The sequence below is a fragment of the Xenopus laevis genome, chromosome 2S, assembly GCF_017654675.1.
Source record: "Xenopus laevis strain J_2021 chromosome 2S, Xenopus_laevis_v10.1, whole genome shotgun sequence".
Taxonomy (NCBI): Eukaryota; Metazoa; Chordata; class Amphibia; order Anura; family Pipidae; genus Xenopus; species Xenopus laevis.
The window spans coordinates 36,947,121-36,966,086 of record NC_054374.1 but is presented as its reverse complement, the minus strand read 5'-3'; the positions used below and the strand labels follow the sequence as shown (position 1 = coordinate 36,966,086).

General features: G+C 39.8%; 1 protein-coding gene across 3 annotated transcripts in view; it reads left to right on the top strand.

The window, feature by feature from the left end:
* Nucleotides 1-18,966, top strand: part of cux1.S (cut like homeobox 1 S homeolog) — a 249,974-nt gene that overhangs the window by 66,422 nt on the left and 164,586 nt on the right. For all 3 annotated transcript variants that reach the window (XM_018249101.2, XM_018249099.2, XM_018249098.2), the window contains exon 3: nucleotides 11,020-11,067. In XM_018249101.2, coding sequence (XP_018104590.1) covers nucleotides 11,020-11,067 — 48 coding nt within the window. The remainder of the gene's footprint in view (nucleotides 1-11,019; nucleotides 11,068-18,966) is intronic.

Below are 18,966 nucleotides of genomic sequence, written 5' to 3'. Positions count from 1 at the left end.
ATGCTTCATTATGATAACACAGTTTAGACATTTTCAAGGAGACAAGCAGTCACCTAAATTGGGATGTATGCGCAGCTTCCCATTATCTAACACTGCCTATAGCTATACTGAACCTTTTTGAAGCTGTGACAGGTCTCATTTCTTACTAATGTTATTAATTTACGTACATCAGTTAATTCTTGTAAACCCAGCATATTTAAGGGTCCGTTTACTAAAGTGCGGTAAATTGGACTGTGTTTCCTTATATGTTATCCCTGAGAATATTTTTTACTAAACAGCGATGCGCTCAGAAGTCATTGCGATCACTTGCGGTAACTACATTAACAAACCAGCTTATGTTAGCAGTAATTTTAGCGAATTGCTTATTTTCTTGCAACAAAATTGCGTTTTTGCAAATATTTATGCTTTATGGTGCTTATTATGGCAATTTTTACTGTGACATTTATGGCCAGAAATGCATCTTCAAAATAAATAAACTTTATTGACTGATGATTATACCACCCAACAACATTACCAGAGTAACACCAAACATGTATGCATCATATAAACCCTTCTGCCAATAGAATCATATGAACAAGAAATGCACAGTTTAATGTAGCCAATCCCAATGAAACCAAAAAAGCGTAGAAGCTGACGAATCCTTGGACTGTGATGGCCGTTGCCAATAAAACGCCTCTGAGCTGAAACTGCTGCTGTTGCAACAGATAGAAGCAGAAGCCAAAACATCCTGTCAGCAATAGCTACAGATCTCTCTCCTTTCAGCAAAGAACAATGGGTAGAAAAAAAAGTTTTATGGGATATTTCCTGCCCCTTGAGAATTTTCTGGCGAAAAAATACTTTTACGCCACTACATAGGTGGCTGTAAGATTTTGCGAATATTCTGGCATTGATTTTGTCTTTAGCACATTTGACTGTTTAGTAAACTGGCGTTATTTTCAGTGAATGTGATAACTGGTCGAACAATTATTCTTGCGCAAATTCGCAAATTTATATTTACCACAGGTTAGTAAACTGGCGTTAACAAATTTGGCGAAAATTCTGTCTATATATTTATTTTTAACACGCTTTAGTAAACGGGCGCCTTAGTCTGTAAAATATCGTAGGAAGTCACTGTTAAAAGAGAAATACTCTCCGTAAGCATTCTTTCAATATTGCTGCTATGCAGGTCATGGAACACCTAGGTGACTTATAAATTCTTCTTCTTGTAAACCATAAGGATGTTATAAGTTACCGAGGAGAAAGTTACAGAGAATCCAAAGGCACAAACAAATACTGCTTTCAGTAGCAATAACTTTTTTGTAAGGTTTTAAGTTTACAACTAAAGAGAGAAGTCAACAGATGCAAAGAGAGGAAAGAAGAAGAATAAGAGAAAGCATTGATGGGCATTCTCTTTATATAAGTACTTGCATCAATGCCAGGCAGTGCAATATTAGGTGAAGATTGTTCTGTCACTATAGGGCTGCAGTACCCATTTTGTGGGTCGGCCAGCCATCTGTCCCATATTTTCCCAAATTTATCCGGTCATTTGTCTTGGGAGAATATCATTGATCAGTTTTATCCAGAAGCTGAGCGTGTGTATTTTCAAGTCTGTAAAATGACCTCTTTGGCATAGTTACAAGTTGTTGTAAACACAGTCTGTCACTGTATGTATTTATAACTTTATTTGTAAAGTGCTGTTAAGGAGCTACAGCGCTGTACAACACAAAAAAGTACAATATATATAAAAGTATACACGAGGAAAACAAATCACACAATAAATATACACAGAATTCAGGACAAAGAGCTTAAAGGGATACTGCCATGGGAAAAAAAAAATTTGTTTTCAAAACACATCAGTTAATGGTGCTGTTGCAGCAGAATACTGCGCTGAAATCCATTTCTCAAAAGAGCGAACATGTGTTTTTTTATATTTAATTTTGAAATCTGACATGGGGCTAGACATATTGTCAGTTTCCCAGATGCCCCAAGTCAGGCGACTTGTGGTCTGATAAACTTCAGTCACTCTTTACTGCTGTACTGCAAGTTAAAGGGATATCACCCCTTCTCCCAGTAGCCTAACAGAACAATGGGAATATAACCAGATAGCAGCTCCCTAACACAAGATAACAGCTGCCTGGTAGATCTAAGAACAGCACTCAATGGTAAAATCCAGGTCCCACTGTGACTCCTTCAGTTACATTGAGTAGGAGAAACAACAGCCTGCCAGAAAGCACTTCCATAGTGCAGCTGTGGCTCTTTCTGAAAGTACATGACCAGACAAAATGACCTGAGATGGCTGCCTACACACCAATAATACACTTGCTGGTTCAGGAATTACATTTTTTATTGTAGAGTGAATTATTTGCAGTGTAAACAGTGTAATTTAGAAATAAAAATGACCGGTAGCTCGCAAGCAACATGCTGCTCACCAACCCCTTTGAGTGGTCTCAAAGCAGGTGCTTATTTTTGAATTCCTGTCTTAGAGGCAAGTATTAGTTGCATAAAAAATAGGTGTACTGCCTAATAGAGCCTCCTGTAGGCTACCAGTCCATATAGGGGCTACCAAACAACCAATCACAGCCCTTATTTGAAATCCCCATGGACTTTTTCATGTTTGTGTTGTTCTCCAACTCTTTTTTACTTTAAATGTGGCTCACGAATAAAAATGGTTGGGGATCCCCGCCTTTAAGTGCTATGTGGTAATATACACAGTGTGATAGAGGTCCCTGCCATGTAGAGCTTACAGTCTAAGTAGGAGGACAGCGAGAAACATTAACAACTAAAAATCATTTAAGATTTTAATCAATATATTTTGAAAGTTTCTTTCATAATGCAACACATTTTTTTTAAAAATTTACATTTAGTAATTATCTTTTAGGAATCTGTATGCAAAAAGACCTATGTTTAATTTCTGGACCTACTGGGGTTATAGGCCCAGCTTCGGGTATCCATGACTAATATAATTTGACTGGGTCACCTGAGAGTTGTAGTAGGCAAAGAACTATGTGTAGATTCAACGTTAGAGGTCCATGGTTCCCTCCAAAAGATTTGATGCAGGGCTTCATTAGTATGCCCCCCCAAAACATCTTTCTTTCACAATAACAATCAATTCCACCCAAAATTATGACTGGCGCTGTTGGTAAGGTTAAATCTTCTTGTGCCATAAATATGTATAGAGCCTGACACTGCCTGAAGGTAGGAGATCGAGAGTCTGCGGGACAGGGTCCAGTAAAATAGCCTTTAGGTACATTAATAAGGCTTAAAAAAACCTTCCGTATTCATGTGTCTCCTGTGGTAAAAGAGTGTAAAATGGATTTCTATTTAATGGATACATTGTGTTGTTCTGCCCAACGATGCTTGGAATTATAATTGCTCTACATCTGAAGCGAGGAGATTTAACAAGCAATGCGGGTAGTTTATCATTCAGCTAGCATCGGCAAAGTTATAGGAAATCTAAATGAAATGTAGGTGTTTTGCAGACGTTTGAGATAGTTCTGTCAATAAATGACACCAGGCTGACGCAGCCTTTAATTGGCACTCTTTTTATCTTTAGAGGGGACTTGCGTATGAAAGGGCGGAACTGTAATGCAGATTTCTGCACGCACCTAAACGCCAGCTCTGGAAAATCTCACTAACATATATAAGATCTCTTCATTAGATTTCAAGTAGTTTTATTACAAAGACAAACGACCATGAAGAAAGAGATACCTATGCAATTCACTTCCCACAGTGGCACTGCGCCTGATTTATATCTCCTGCATCAACCTATATTCACCTGAGTTGCCTTATGTGCAATGGCAGGATACTTCTGTTTAATCATTGCTCTGAGAAATAGGTCAAGAAGAGTAATCTACATCTCCTGCTAGTGAATAATTAAAGCTAATGGAATTTTTACAAGATCTGTGAACGAGAATTGCAGTAACGGCTGCGAGCTTAGTCAGTTCAAGGTATTTTTTATTTATCACCACAGCACACAGAAATGTACCTGGTAAATGCGTTTCAAGCCTGCACTTCTATTCTTAAAGGCGGCACTGCTGTTAGGTCAAATGGAGGAAAGAAAATCTGTAGTGATTAATTACAAAGTATATGAACAGTTTTGTAGCTTGGCAGAAAGTTCTTACGGCTGGCTCAAGATAGGAAGGTTTAGTTAAGTCTTTTTTTTTTTTTTTGAATGACACTTGGAGGATATCGATCAGACAATTGTTAAATTCCCGAGGATTACATCAGATGGTTGGCTTGGGGGTACCAAACAATCCCTGATTTGGCTCACCAAGGGGCAAATTTACTGAATTGCGTAGTGGCTAACACTGGCAAAAATTCGCCAGCTTGACGTAATTTTGCTGCTTCAATGACCCTGACAAAAATTCACCAGCGAAGTGGATTGCCTAGCTCAACTTCGCACCCAAACGCTGGTGAAGTTGCACTCTGGCGAAACTACGCAAATTTACTAAGATTTTTTTCTTTTGTCAGAGTTTACTTCGCCAGGTCAGAGCAGACGAAGTTCAATAGAGTAGTTTATAAATAAAAAGTTGAAAAGTCCCAAAAATGTTGAAATTCCCAAAAAAGTCCCAAAAAAATGCTGGCGTTTTTTGGGTGATAGGCTGAAAATGTGTTAACATATGGCACTTTACATATACTGTTGGCACATGTGTAGGGCATTAGAACACCTATATAAACTTTTATTAAGTTTCCCTGGGCTTTTGTAGTGTTCTGTATGCTCTGCAGCATACACGTCCATTCAAATTTAAATTTGGCGCCGTATGCAAATTAGCCTTCGCTAGCGCAATTTCACTTAGCCTGACGAATTAATGCTAGCGCAACTTCACTACCTTTCGCCTCCTGAGCGCAACTTCGGATTTTAGTGAATTAGCGGCGCCCTGGAGATAATTCGCCAGGCGATGTGTGGCGAAGGCTGCGCTAGTGCAACTCTGCAGGTTAGTGTATTTGCCCCCATGACTCTGTAATTCCATTGCTATAAACAGGGCTGGATTAACATTATGGGCACCCCTAGACCTGCTGCTGTTTGCCGCCCCATCCCCCTCCCTTTTATTCAAGCAAATTTTCATCATTGGGACTGGAGTAATGGGGATTGGCGCACTGGAAATTTTTTAAATCGTATCTCCAGTGTTTTCAATGTGGGTGTGGTTGGGTAGCATGCCACCCCCCTAAAATACTGCCACCCCTAGGCCTGGTCCTTGGTGGCCTTTCCATAAATCCGGGTCTGGCTATAAACAAGATCCTGTGTACCAGTAGCCACCTGCAATATTTAATATGTAGATGCTGGCCAGCAGGGCCAAGGGGTAGGCAGAGTAGGCACGTGCCTAGGGCGCAAAGCTGGGGGGGCGCCAGACACGTACCGCCTCTGTCGTCTACCCCAAGTCCGGTTCCCTTCTCTCCCCGACTCTGTGCTTTTTCTTTCTTTATTTCGTTGCTGCGTGAGCGCAAATTCACGAATGCGCACGCTACGCTGGCCTAGGGCGCCTGGCCACAAAAGTGATTCTGGCCACAAAAGAAAAAGTCATTTGTACAGGTATGGGATCTGTTATCTGGAAACCCATTATCCAGAAAGATCCGAATTACGGAAAGGCCATCTCCCATAGACTCCATTTTATCCAAATAATCCAGATTTTTAGAATGATTTCCTTTTTTTCCATATTAATAAAACAGTACCTTGTACTTGATCCAACTAAGATTACTCCTTAATGGAGGCAGAACCAGCCTGCTGAGTTTATTTAATGTTTACATGATTTTCTAGAAGACGTAAGGCAGCGCCGGGCCAAGCCGACCGCATGCCCTAGGCGACCTGGCCGACTGCCTGCATGCGCAGGAGGGGAGAGAGCGCGAAGGAGGGGAAAGCGCGTCGGAAGGTGTACGTGCATGCACAGAAGTGGAAGGGAGCGCTGGCGTGGAAAGATCGCCGGAGGGGAGGGAGCGTTTGGGAGAGAGCATTGGAAGGGAGGGGAGACAGTGTCGGAAGGGAGGGGAGAAAGCAGGAGGGGGGGAGAGAGTGCCGGAAGGGAGGGAGGCAGGGGAAAGTAGCGAACACGGACTAGGGGTAGGCAGAGGACAGGTACCTGCCCAGTGCCCCCCTTTCGTTGCGCCCTAGGCTGGTGTCTCTTCTGCCTACCCCTATTTCCGGCCCTGATGTAAGGTATGAAGATCCAAACTGCAGAAAGATCTGTTATCCAGAAAGCCCCAGGTCCCGAGAATTCTGGAAAATAGGTCCTAGCATTCTGGATAATAGGTCCCATACCTGTAGTAGTAACAGGCAGGATACACTATTGCTTTTATAGGAAATCTATATAACGGTTTTCATTTTGAAGAAAAAAAAAAACGTTATTTGGTAATGTGACTGTAAGGACAGAGAATTTACCAACGTGCTGCCCCTTCCTTGTGTTAAACAAATAAATGTTTGTGTTCATGTGTTGTATTAGCTAAACTATGCCATACTTATTTATAGTTATTTTGTCATCAAAACTCCCACCAAAAAGCTGATGCTGGGTATTGTAGTTCAGCCATAGCAGAACTGTTGTACGTTAGCTGCTAGTGCCTTGAAACTATTCACATATTTGTACTTTATTTTGGGTGCTCGAACAGTCAAGGAATATTTCAGATCCAGCAATTCTTACTAGCTGCTTGCTAAGGATGTGTATTCAGGGAGGCTTTATGCTGCACTCAGTATTGATTACTGGCATCATTACACAATTGATGCTCCCGTGGGTTCTATTAAATAGTTAATTGGGAGCTTCAATTATGTGTAACTTCATTTGTAGCTGCCAGTTTAGAGTGAGAATTGCATGAAAGCTTAAGCTATGAACTACAAAGCCTGCTAGAGGCTGAGCCTGTGTATGGAGCCAGAATAAAGCTGCCCATACATGTTATGGAGATTTTATTCGTCGTCCGACAAAAGTTCGGATACTGATCGTGTATTAATGCGATCATCTGAAACTAACATTGAGACTGAAATTTTAGGATTAGATTTCTATAAATAACAAATCTGACAATGTTTTGGCCATGAAATAATTTCCAGACCATCGCATGAAAGTCCCGGAAATACATTGTCAAAGAGATATCGTACAGATATTGTCGTAATCCAACAGACATTTTTCTAACCTGTCCAATCGACTAAACTAAGTTTCACACTAGTATAGCTGCATGTCTATGGCCAGCTTAAAGCGATACTGTCATGATTTTTATGGTTTCTTTTTTATTTCTAAATGACACTGTAATTCACTCTACTATTTAAAATGTTATTCTTGTACCAACAAATGTATTTATTTTTTAGTTGTAATATTGGTGTGGCAGCAATTGTGCCTGATTCTGAGTTTTTAGAAGTAGCCAGCACTTCAGGATGAGACAGCTGTTGTTACTCCCCTTCTCATTGTATTTAACCACTACCCAAGTCGTTCTCACTAGTGGTAGACATGAGAATAGCACCCAAGAAGGAAAAAGCAACGCAAACTAATCCTTCAGCTGAGGTGTCAGGGAGCTGCTCTCTGGTTAGCTGTTGATAGGCTGCTGCTGGGCAGAAAGGTAGGGGGGTGATAACAGTCCAACAACTCATACAGTGCTTGCGTTGGCGATCTAAAAATACATGTTTATAACTTGCAGTAAAGTGTGACTGAAGTTTACCAGATCACATGTCACATGACTGGGGGCACCTGGGAAATGGACCATTGTATCTAGCCTCATGATTTCAAAATTAAATATTTAAAAATACGGATTTGAGTGCAGATTTCTACTGGTGCAGCACTATTCACTGATTCGTAAAAAAAAAAAAAAAAAAAAACCTGTTTTCCCACAAAGAAGCCTGTAGTGAATGCTTTCTCAGTCAGTATCAACTATGGTTGAATTATAGTTCTCAAATTTTACAGTGTAAACTGCACAGAGGCTTTTTTTGTTAAATTTCAGTTCGACCTTATGGATATTATATTTTTTATCTCCTACATCAGACAATATTATGTTCAAGGGGGCACCATAATGGGATAATACAAATGTTTCAAATCTGCACCCTTGGGTACCCCATCCAATCTTTATCAGTCCGTATTTATTCCCAGTGGAGTTTAACATGCATTATGTTTGCATAGATTTCTAATGTTGGTCTCTCTCTAGGTCATTATAGCAGATGGCAGCCATAGGATTAAGTCTGACCCCTCTATTGACTGTTTAGGTTGTCCAAGGTCTGTACAATGGAGCACTTCCTAAATATTGATTCCTCCTTGTGACCATTTAATTATATATGGTAGGGTGATTTATCTCCCTTGTAAAACACATCTGTAAACTACAGCTTTGTAGTACTCTTCTATGTGTGAGGTCCTTATAGCCAGTGCCACAGAGAGGTTGCTGGAATGGAAGGCAACTTGGCTTGTTTCATTGCTAAAACCTTGGAGTAGGGATCTGGAAACTTGTGATCTCACATATATGTCAACTTCCTCAGCCCGACTTGGAGGCCGAGTTGTGTCTTTCAACAGCTGGCATCCTGAAAGTTGCTTATGTGCTTGCCTTAATTGTGCAGGAGGGCCATCATGCCCTGGATTCTGTACAGCACCCTTTTTACTTGGATTATTACATTGGCCACCTTTATAACGAATACACTCTAAGGGACTCATTTATCAAAGGTTTGACCTCGAAACTTGAATAGTATCTTAAGAAAAAACTCAAACGTCTAAAACTTGAATGAATATCACTCAAATCGGATTAGACTAAACTCGAATTGAGTTTTTTCTCTGAAAAGAACTCGAATGTCAGAAAGGCTAGTTAAAGAGGTGGTTCATCCTTAAGTTAACTTTTGGTATGGTATAAAAATGCCAATTTTCATAAATTTTTGAATTGGTCTTCATTGTTTATTTTTTGTAGTTTTTTAATTATTCGCGTTCTTCATATTCTTTCCAGCTTTCAAATGGGGGTCACTGACCCCATCTAAAAAATCAAATGCTCTGTAAGGCTACAAATGTATTGTTCTTGCTACTTTTTATTACTCATCTTTCTATTAAAGTCTCTCCTATCCATAGTTCATTCTCTTATTCAAATCAATGCATGTTGCTAGGGTAATTTGGACCCCAGCAACCAGATTGCTGAACTTGCAAAATAGAGAGCTGCTCAATAGCTTAAAATCAACAAATGATAAAAAAAGAAAACCAATTACAAATTGTCTCAGAATTTCACTCTCTACATCATAATAAAAATGAACTCATGAACAACCCCTTTCACATCTTCGAATGGGTCACTGGACCTCTGCCATAGTCGAATGCAAGTTGTTCCCAAGGTCAAGGTATGATAAATCTCGAATTCCAGTTTGGATTATTCCCAATGCGAATTTGTGAGTTTCCCAATTTGAATTAAGAATTTGAAACCTTAATAAATCTGCCCCTAAAGCTATTTGCTTACTTTTAATAGATACGGACAGACTGGTATTCATTTATACCATGTTTGCTGTGTCTAATAATAAGCATTTTTAGGAAGGAGGAAAGTGTGGCACTTGCATTTGGTGCCCTGCTTGGCTGCTAAGGTTAACTGTATACTGACAACTTTTACAAAAACCTGCCTGTATTTATATGGGATGATATATTTTTGTACAGATGCCAAAACTTCCTTTTTTGAATCACATAGATGCAACCAAGCTTCCAGCATGCTTTAAGTGTTTCATCCAAGGAGTTTGACTTGGGGCAGGTGGGACATTCACAATATGTCTAGCCCCATGTCAGATTTCAAAATTGAATATAAAAAAATCTGTTTGCTCTTTTGAGAAATGGATTTCAGTGCAGAATTCTGCTGGAGCAGCAATATTAACTGATTCTTTTTAAGAAAAAGAATCCCCATGAAATTGGGGTAAGTTTTGTGTTTGTTTTATGTGTTTGTAAGCACATTAAAGGCAGGGGCACAGGGGCAGAATCGGGGAGATTTAGTCGCCTCTTCTGCGGGATGACAATCTCCCAAAACTGCCTTCTACCTGCTATGATGAGAAAACACCAGCGCAATGGCACTCGCGTCGATTAGATTTCCAAAGTCGCCCGAAGTTGCCTCACGAGGAGACTTTGGAAATCAAAGCATCGTGATTGCATTGGCGCAGGCATTTTCTCATTATAGCAGGGGGAAGGCAGTTTTGGGAGATTGTCGCCCCGCAGAAGAGGTGATTAGTCGACAGGCGTCTAAATCTCCCCAAATCTGCCCGTGCGCCCCTGCCCTAAAGGCCGGCACTCTGTGTACAGGTTCCATACCTGTACTATAAATCCACTACACAGTGTAGTGGATTTATAGTACAGGTATGGAACCTGTTATACAGAATGCTTGGGACCTGGGTTTTTCCCCCCCGGATAACGGATCTTTCTGTGATTAGGATCGTCTACTAGAAAATCATGTAAACATTAAATAAACCTAATAGATTAACAGTAAGACTGTCCCAACAAGATTAGTTTGGATCAAGTACAAGGTACTTTTATTATTACAGAGAAAAGGACATAACTTTTAAAAAATTGGATTATTAGGATAGATATGGGAGATGGCCTTTCTGTTTTTCAGAACTTTCTGGATAAAGGGTTTCCGGATAACATATCCCATACCTATACAAGTTTTAATAATTAATATATTATGGAAAGTGGGTTGCACAACTTCCATGCAACCATCTTCAGCATGAGCTTTTCTGCCTTTGTAAAGGTTTTACAAACTTCCATTGAACATTATTACACTGCCAGAAGGGCGAAAAAAAAAATGTATTTTGGCTAGAGCGCTACTTTAAAATAGAACTGGAAATGAAGGACTGCCCCTTGAGCATTAAAGCTGCCAAGGTCTAAACATGGCCTGCTATTTTACAGTTTGACTGGATTAGTTACAAAAGTAATTTTACTGCTATCCGCCTTACTGTTTGGGGGGATGTTTTGAATCACTTTTCCTATGAAAACCATAGTATGTATGTACTGTCGTAGAATTTAATGCAATACATTAACAGGTGTTTTTGTTCTGTACTTGTATGTTTCACAGTATAGTAAGAACCAGCGTGATTTGCCCTCGTCTAACCCCTTTCATTATGTCTTTTCTTTACAGGACTTGCGCAAGCAGGCAGCTCCATTATTAAAGAGTTTCCAAGCAGAGGTAAGAGAATTTACATTTTTCTTTCAGACTTCAATGAGTGTTTTAAAGGGGTTGTTCACCGTCAAACACTTTTTTCAGTTTACTTGTTTCCAGCAGAAATAAATACTTGAAGTATAAAGTTTCTTTTTTCACCTTCTTAAGCAGGTGTGGGAGGGGGGGGTCGCCGACCCTTTAACTGTTCTATATGATACATTTAATTGATACATTTGTTATCTTTGTCAATTCCTGAGTTCCATTAAAGGCAGCTGTTAGAATTGATACACTTGTTGCTAATAAATGCTGATAAATGTATCAACTAATGTAGAAATTGTAACAGTTCGGAATCTGCTCCTGGATCACTGAGCTGTCAGAATGAAACACAAGAGACAGGAACATTAAAATTTAAACTTCCATTTGGGAAAAACGATTACAAATAAAATAAGATAGCAATTGAAAAAAGTCTTTATTTCTGGTGAACAATCTGAAAACAGCTCAACTGAAAATGGTGTTTGGAAGGTGAACATCCCCTTTAATTCTTCAACCACCAACCCCTTAGGTACCATGGGGTCCGTTTACTAAAGTGGTAAAAATATGCGCACAAAATATAGACAAATTTATTTACTAACCTGCTGTAAATATAAATTTGTGAATTTTCTTGTGCAAGAATTTGTGTTATTTCATTTGCTGAAAATAACGCTACGCACACAATACTAATGTATCTCAAGGTCGCCCAGCGACAAATCTCTTCTTCGGGACGACTTATCTCCCAGAACTGCCTCCCGCCAGCTAGAATGTAAATCGATGGAAGGATGGCACTCGGAGCAATTTGTTTTCCAAAGACGCTCGAAGTATCCTTGTGAGGCATCTCCGGAAAAGGAAGCGCTCTGAGTGTCATCCCGTCATCGATTTTCATTTTAGGCAGGGGAGGCAGTTTGGGGAGATTAGTTGCCACTAGAAGAGGAGATTTGTCGCCGGGCGACTAATCTCCCCGAATCTGAGCGTGTCCTGACCCTAAGATATAATTAATCCTTATTGGAAGCAAACCCAGCCTATCGGGTTATTTAATATTTAAATGATTTTCCAAATTACGGAAAGATCCATTATCCGGAAAACCCCAGGTCCCGAGCATTCTGGATAACAGGTCCTATACCTGTATTTACCCATTACTGGGCTTGCCCCCTGTTGGAGAGCCTTCTATGTCCACTGTTTCTTTTCAGAATCATGTCTCTTGCTGAGGATCAATAATCTCATATAGTCTCTGCTCTATACGTGTGCGTGTTTATATTAAGAAACGTCATTTTTTGTTTTAAGCAACTCTCTTTTTAATGTCAAACTACTTTCTATCCAGCTGAGGTATGTTAGCTGTGATATAAAGGTGTAGCTTGCCAGGTAAAATGCGCTCGCTTGATCAAAGGTTCCCTGTGTAACGCTAAACACTCAATGAATATGATTTGTCTAGCAGGTTCACTCAGTGATCGCTCTATTAAGGACTCTCTCAGATCTACCATTCTGTTCTCAGGCCAGCTCCATAATTGAAAACATATTTCCTACTCCTGAGCTGCAGCTGGTTTGGTTCTGCTCATGCAGAAAAGGATATAACCTTGCATAACATAGGAAATGAACGGTTGAGAGAGAAGCCAAATTCAATTTCAGTCAGATATTTCCAGGATAAGTCCATGATCTATGGAAGCAGGGGGATGAAAAGTGTGTGTGTGCGTGGAAAGGAGCGTATTCAGCAGTCTATTAATCACGGCTGGCCTCAGCTCGGCTTTGTGCGCTCACATTAGTAGGGACTCTACTATAAAGGCTGGAGAGACGCCAGCCACTCGAGAGTTAACCTCTTCTAGATCATCCATGGATATTATGCTGTAGAGGGGAATATCAGACCCTTGAAGAGATGTTTTTTTGCAGCCATTACACATAAGCGCATGGTAGCTGGGTTCTAAAGGTGGAGCCGAGTACATACAGCATATGGGGGGGGGGGATTTTCATGTTTCACTACCAAAACATATAATGTCATGTAATTTATTTCCCTGTAACTCGTCACGCTGCTAGTGTTTTTTTTTTGTTTTTTTTTATTCAACTCATTTTCTGGGGCTTTGTTTTATTAAGAGATTTGGGGTCACTGTAAAAATGGTAGGGACGAAGGATCAGATGCTGGTCGACTTAGAATAAGGGGGGGCTGGATGTTTGAATGCAAATAATTTGAAGATCACATAGCACTAAGCTTTCCCAGCCTGAAGGAGGAGGAGGAGGAGGAACACCATTTTGCACAGTTTTGCTGGAAGCTGTGGGGTGACTTAAGGACAGGAGAGGCAGAGTGGTATTCGTAAGCTGAATCCTGCTGCTTTTTCCAGAATATATGTGTCACTCAGGAGGCGTAAGGTGAACTGTTTAGACTGTGATAATAACAGAAGCTACAGCAGTGGTACCTGAAGCTTAGGGGTCAATATTTTCTGTAATCTAGTAAAGGCCTAACTAGATCCATTTCAGATGCAATTTTGTGATGAAATAAAAATTAGGGAATTTCTTTATTGGTAAGAGTTTATCTTAAATAACACGTGTGGCTAAGGTCGAGGCACAAGTAAAGCTCCCCATAGAAGCGACAATTCTTCATGCCGAACGACCGATTTTAGCGAAGTCCGACCAATCCTTCAAAATTATCGTGCGGTTAGTGGGATTCGAACGATCGTACATCTTACGATTTTTCGGACACCATCTGTCAGGAAATTGATCGGCCAGGTTAAAAAATCTTTGTCGGCCCCAATGCAATCTATCTATGTTTGCAGGGCCAAGCAGGCAGCTCCCCTTTTTTTTCCTGGCAAATTGGTCTTTTTAGTTGATGGTCAATTCGTACGATCGTTCTGAGGAGATCGTGGTCTCGCGATCAGGATCTGATCTTTTAAAAATCTCAACATCTATGGCCAGCTTAACACAGCAGCAATCAAAAGACAAGCATTTTGTTTTTTTATTGTACAGGTATGGGATCCATTATCCAGAAAGCTCTAAATTACGGAATGGCCGTCTCCAATAGACTCCATTATAATGAAATAATCCAAATTTTTAAAAATGATTCCCTTTTTCTCTGTAATAATAAAACAGTACCTTGTACTTGATCCAAACTAAGATATAATTAATCCTTATTGGAGAAAGCTCCAAGTTACGGAATGGCCATCTCCCATAGACACCATTATAATGAACTAATCCATATATTTAAAAATGATTTATTTTTTCTCAGTAATAATAAAACAGTACCTTGTACTTGATCCAAACTAAGATATAATTAATAATAATCCTTATTGGAGGCAGAACCAGCCTATTGGGTTTATTTAATGTTTGCATTTTCTAGTAGACTTAAAGTATGAAGATCCAAATTACAGAAAGATCCATTATCTGGAAACCCCAAGGCCCCGAGCATTCTGGATAACCGGTCCCAAACCTGTAGTTCCATGTTCAGCTAAAGCTACATGGCTGATTCTGGATTTCATATAGTAGTCTGAAAAAAAGGAGCATGCTATGCTTTTATGTAAACGGCACAATCAGCCCATCATATCAAGGTGCTTTCCAGTGTATATTGCTTTCCCATAGAGTTCCAGCCACAGAGGACTTTAAAGGGATACTGTCATGGGAAAACATGTTTTTTTCAAAACGCATCTGATAATAGTGCTGCTCCAGCAGAATTCTGCACTGAAATCCATTTTTCAAAAGAGCAAACAGATTTTGTTATATTCAATCTTAAAATCTTACATGGGGATAGACATATTGTCAATTTCCCAGCTGCCTCCAGTCATGTGACTTGTGCTCTAATAAACTTCAATCACTCTTTACTGCTGTACTGCAAGTTGGAGTGTTATCACCCCCCCCCCAGCAGCCTAACAACAGAACAATGGGAAAGTAACGAGATAGCAGCTCCCTAACACAAGATAACCACTCCCTGGAAGATCTAAGAACAGCACTTAATAGTAAAAGCCTAGTCCCACTGAGACTGATGACATTAATTAGGAGAAATAACAGCCTGCCAGAAAGTAATTACATCCTAAAGTGCAGGCACAAGTCACATGACTGGGGCAGCTGGGAAACTGACAAAATGTCTAGCCCCATGTCAGATTTCAAAATTGAATATAAAAAAATCTGTTTGTTTTTTTGAGAAATGGATTTCAGTGCAGAATTCTGCTGGAGAAGCACTGTTAACTGATGGGTTTTGGAAAAAACATGTTTTTCCATGGCAGTATCCCTTTGATTTATCAGTGCTTTGGTAGACAGAATTGAATGTGCCAGTTGCTGCTTTTTCTAAAAGGAAAGATAAATGTGTATTCTATTGACTAATAATTTTACTGCAGTTTGGTTATTCTGTAGCGTATTGCAGGTTGTTGTAGAAAGAGTACCTTATTTAACTGTATATTTTAATTAAGCAATACAGTGAAACCTTGATTTAAGTACCCTGTTTTAATGTTTTCCCACATTTTCCATTTTTTACTTGTGGTCCCACCAATTTATAATGCATTTCTATGGGTGCATTTCCCTTATTTAAATAATGTTTTCCCAGATTTTAATATAAAAATTTTTTTTGACTCACGAGGAAACTTTGGGCGACTTCAGAAAACGAAGTGCTCCAAGTGCCACCCGCGGGCAATTTAGATTCTAGCCGGTGGGGAGATTAGTCGCCCGAAGAAGAGGCAATTTGTCGCCGGGCGACTAAATCTCCCCAAGTCTTAGCGTGAGCCCTTAGGGTAAGGCCAGACGAGGAGATTCGGGGAGATTTTGTCGCCTGGCGACTTATCGCCACGTCTTTTGAGCGACTATCTCCCCGAACTGCCTCAGCGTCTTTTCCCCATAGGCTACAGCGCAAAATCGCCTGCGCTAATGCACACGCGGCGATGCGTTTTCAATAGTCGCCCAAAGTTGAATCTTGAAAACGCATCGCCGCGTGTGCATTAGCGCAGGCGATTTTGCGCTGTAGCCTATGGGGAAAAGACGCTGAGGCAGTTCGGGGAGATAGTCGCGCAAAAGACGTGGCGATAAGTCGCCAGGCGACAAAATCTCCCCGAATCTCCTCGTCTGGCCTTACCCTAACCCTAAGGAGTATTTTCAGCCTGTTCCTTAACTCCTCTACATCTGTATTTTACCTGCAGTTTTTGGAAGCCAGATTTACTAGAGAACATAGAGCGTGTGATCATAGCTACGTGGCATAAACATAAGCTGAGTGCATATAAATGAAGAGCGGATGAGTAAGCAGAGGCTATTTGAACTGCACATAGCTCTCAGACATGTGTTTATACAAGATAAATTTGCACAGACAAATGTGTAAGTCTATATGTAAGCTGGTATATCTAAGGTGAGAGCCGGTAATTATTCACTTTGAGGGCTGTGTACAGATCTGAAGGGGTCAGATTGAAATATGATGCCTGCAGTAATTGAATCTCATTAAGTGTGCACTCTTCAAACTGCTTTCAAGCTTTCTTTTTCAGATAACAAAATGTAAACCTTTAAAGTCATATATCATCACTTCCATACCGTTTCACTTCCTGCCGTTCTACATTGGATTTAAAGGGAGATTAACGCTAAATTAATGGTCACTGATAGATCTGAGTGCCTTTATAGTAACATGGAAGCTTCTCTTATAAAGTTAAACACTGTCATGTAAAGCCGGCTAACTCAAACTTCATCTGACCTTAAGGGTTGGGGCAGACGGGCAGATCCGGGGACATTTAGTCGCCTGGCGACTAACCGGCTCTTCTGCGGGCCGACAATCTCCTTGAACTCCCTTCCGTCTGCTTGAATGAAGAATCGCCTGCGCTAATGCACTCGCGACACTTCGATTTCCGAAGTCGCCCGAAGTTTCAGCAACCGCGAGTGCATTAGCGCAGGCGATGCTTCATTCAAGCAGACGCAAGCCAGTTCGGGGAGATTGTTGCCCCGCAGAAGAGGTGATTAGTCGCCAGGCGACTAAATCTCCCCAAATCTGCCCGTCTGCCCCAACCCTAAAAGGGGAGTATATATTGTACCTATATATGCTGTTTCTTAAAGGATAAGTAAACCTTTAAAATATGTGAATGTGAAATTGATGAGGAGGCTATTCTAAGCACTTTTGTCATGTACATTCATTATTTATTATTTTTTCATTCCAAGATATTATACGATACATGTACTGTAAATATGAATTTATTGTGTTCCAACAGCGCCACCTGCTGGCCAGTTTCCCACCAGTCTGACCAGCAAGTAGTCAAAGAAGTTAAGAAAGAAAGAGGCTGCTCTGACGTTCTTCTGCTTAGGATTAGAAATCTTTCTCAAAGCATCTTTTTTTCTCGTGGCATTGTCCTTGACTAGTTGGTGGTCAGACTGATGGGAAACTGACCAGCAAATAGCGTTGTTTGAACAAAACTCATTCCTATTAACAGTACATGTATCCCTTAATATCTTGAAATGAAAAAATAATAAGTAATGAATGTAAATGACAAAAGTGCTTAGAATAGCACTCTCATAAATTTTACACTGACTTATTTTAAAGGTTTACTTATCCTTTAATATGAGCCTAATGTACAGGGCTTGTGTTACAAAAGTATTCTGTCTACCCTTTCGGGTAATAAAATATATTTACCTAATTGTTTGCTTTTATAAAGCACTACTGGAAGGATTGTTTAGTTTGTCCCTGAAGTCACTCTACCCCCCCCTGCAAACAGAGTCATTTGAAATAATGCGCTGGATATAAACACAGACTCAGGTTGCGGCCTTTGTTGGAGAAACTCGTTTTAGAGAGGTCTTTTCAATAGGTCATTTGTAATACTAGCTTCTCCTCTGCAAACAGTGACTGAAGAACCAAAAAGGGCTGAAGGGAAGATGGTTTCAAACTGAAGGGGTCATATTTAAGTTAACTTTTAACAATTATAAAAGAATACTCACTTATTAAGCAATAAGGACAACCGATAATTGGGCTATCAACATGGCCACAAAGCATGATTCATTTGTTTGATCTAATGACCCAAGCAAGACCTAAGTTCATATGAGGTGGATCTGCAACGCCTCATTTTCTCATCTGTACCAACCATTCACCCACCCAGCATCCACAGATCACTACCTTTTGCTATTGACAATTTTGCCTTGGACAGCTCCCACTGATTCTACATGAACTCACCAGCTTTTCGATGGCATTTTTTTTACATTTGAGTTTACAAGTTATTTTTGCTTTATAAATAGCGAGTTTAATAAATTTGTGAGTTTTTGTGCAAATAATTCTAATTGTGGCAAAAATTCTAACCTTGATAAATCACCCAAGTATCATAAGTATGAGAAAGGACAAAATAAAGAACAAAGTCAGCCCTAGACAGAAGAATATTTCTTTAAAAAAAATCCCTTACTAATATAACTTTATAGGTGCATGTTTATTTAGTGGCGAAGAAAGAGTTCTTCCTGAAATTCCCTTAAAGAATTCTGCATAGGCCTTAGGAGTACTTTTTTTTGTCTCAAAATATCTACAACATGATATCATGGTGCAGGGTGAGCAAACACCTCCATTTCTCCTATGCCATCTCCCATAAAATCAGCACATTGATTTTTGGATACTTTGGTTTAAAAAGTATGTTAAAAGGCAAAATTATATAGTATAGTATGAGTGCATCTCTTTAAAAGCAAGATCCAATTGAAATAAATCTGCATGCTGTAATTAGTACAATGAAACATCTTAAGAGACCAAAGTGAATCACTTTCCTAAAACACAGACTCCGGACAAAACCTTGAATAGGCAAGTACAGTTTAATAGATATTCTAGCGAAAGAAAGGAATATACTTGTATATTTCATCCAGATTGCTTGTTACCTTATGTTTTTTTCACAATAGCAAAGCTTTTTGCCAAATAATAATTTTCTTTCTTTTAAAAAAAAAAGCTAGATTTTGTTCAGGCATAATTTCTTTGGTCGTTTGTTT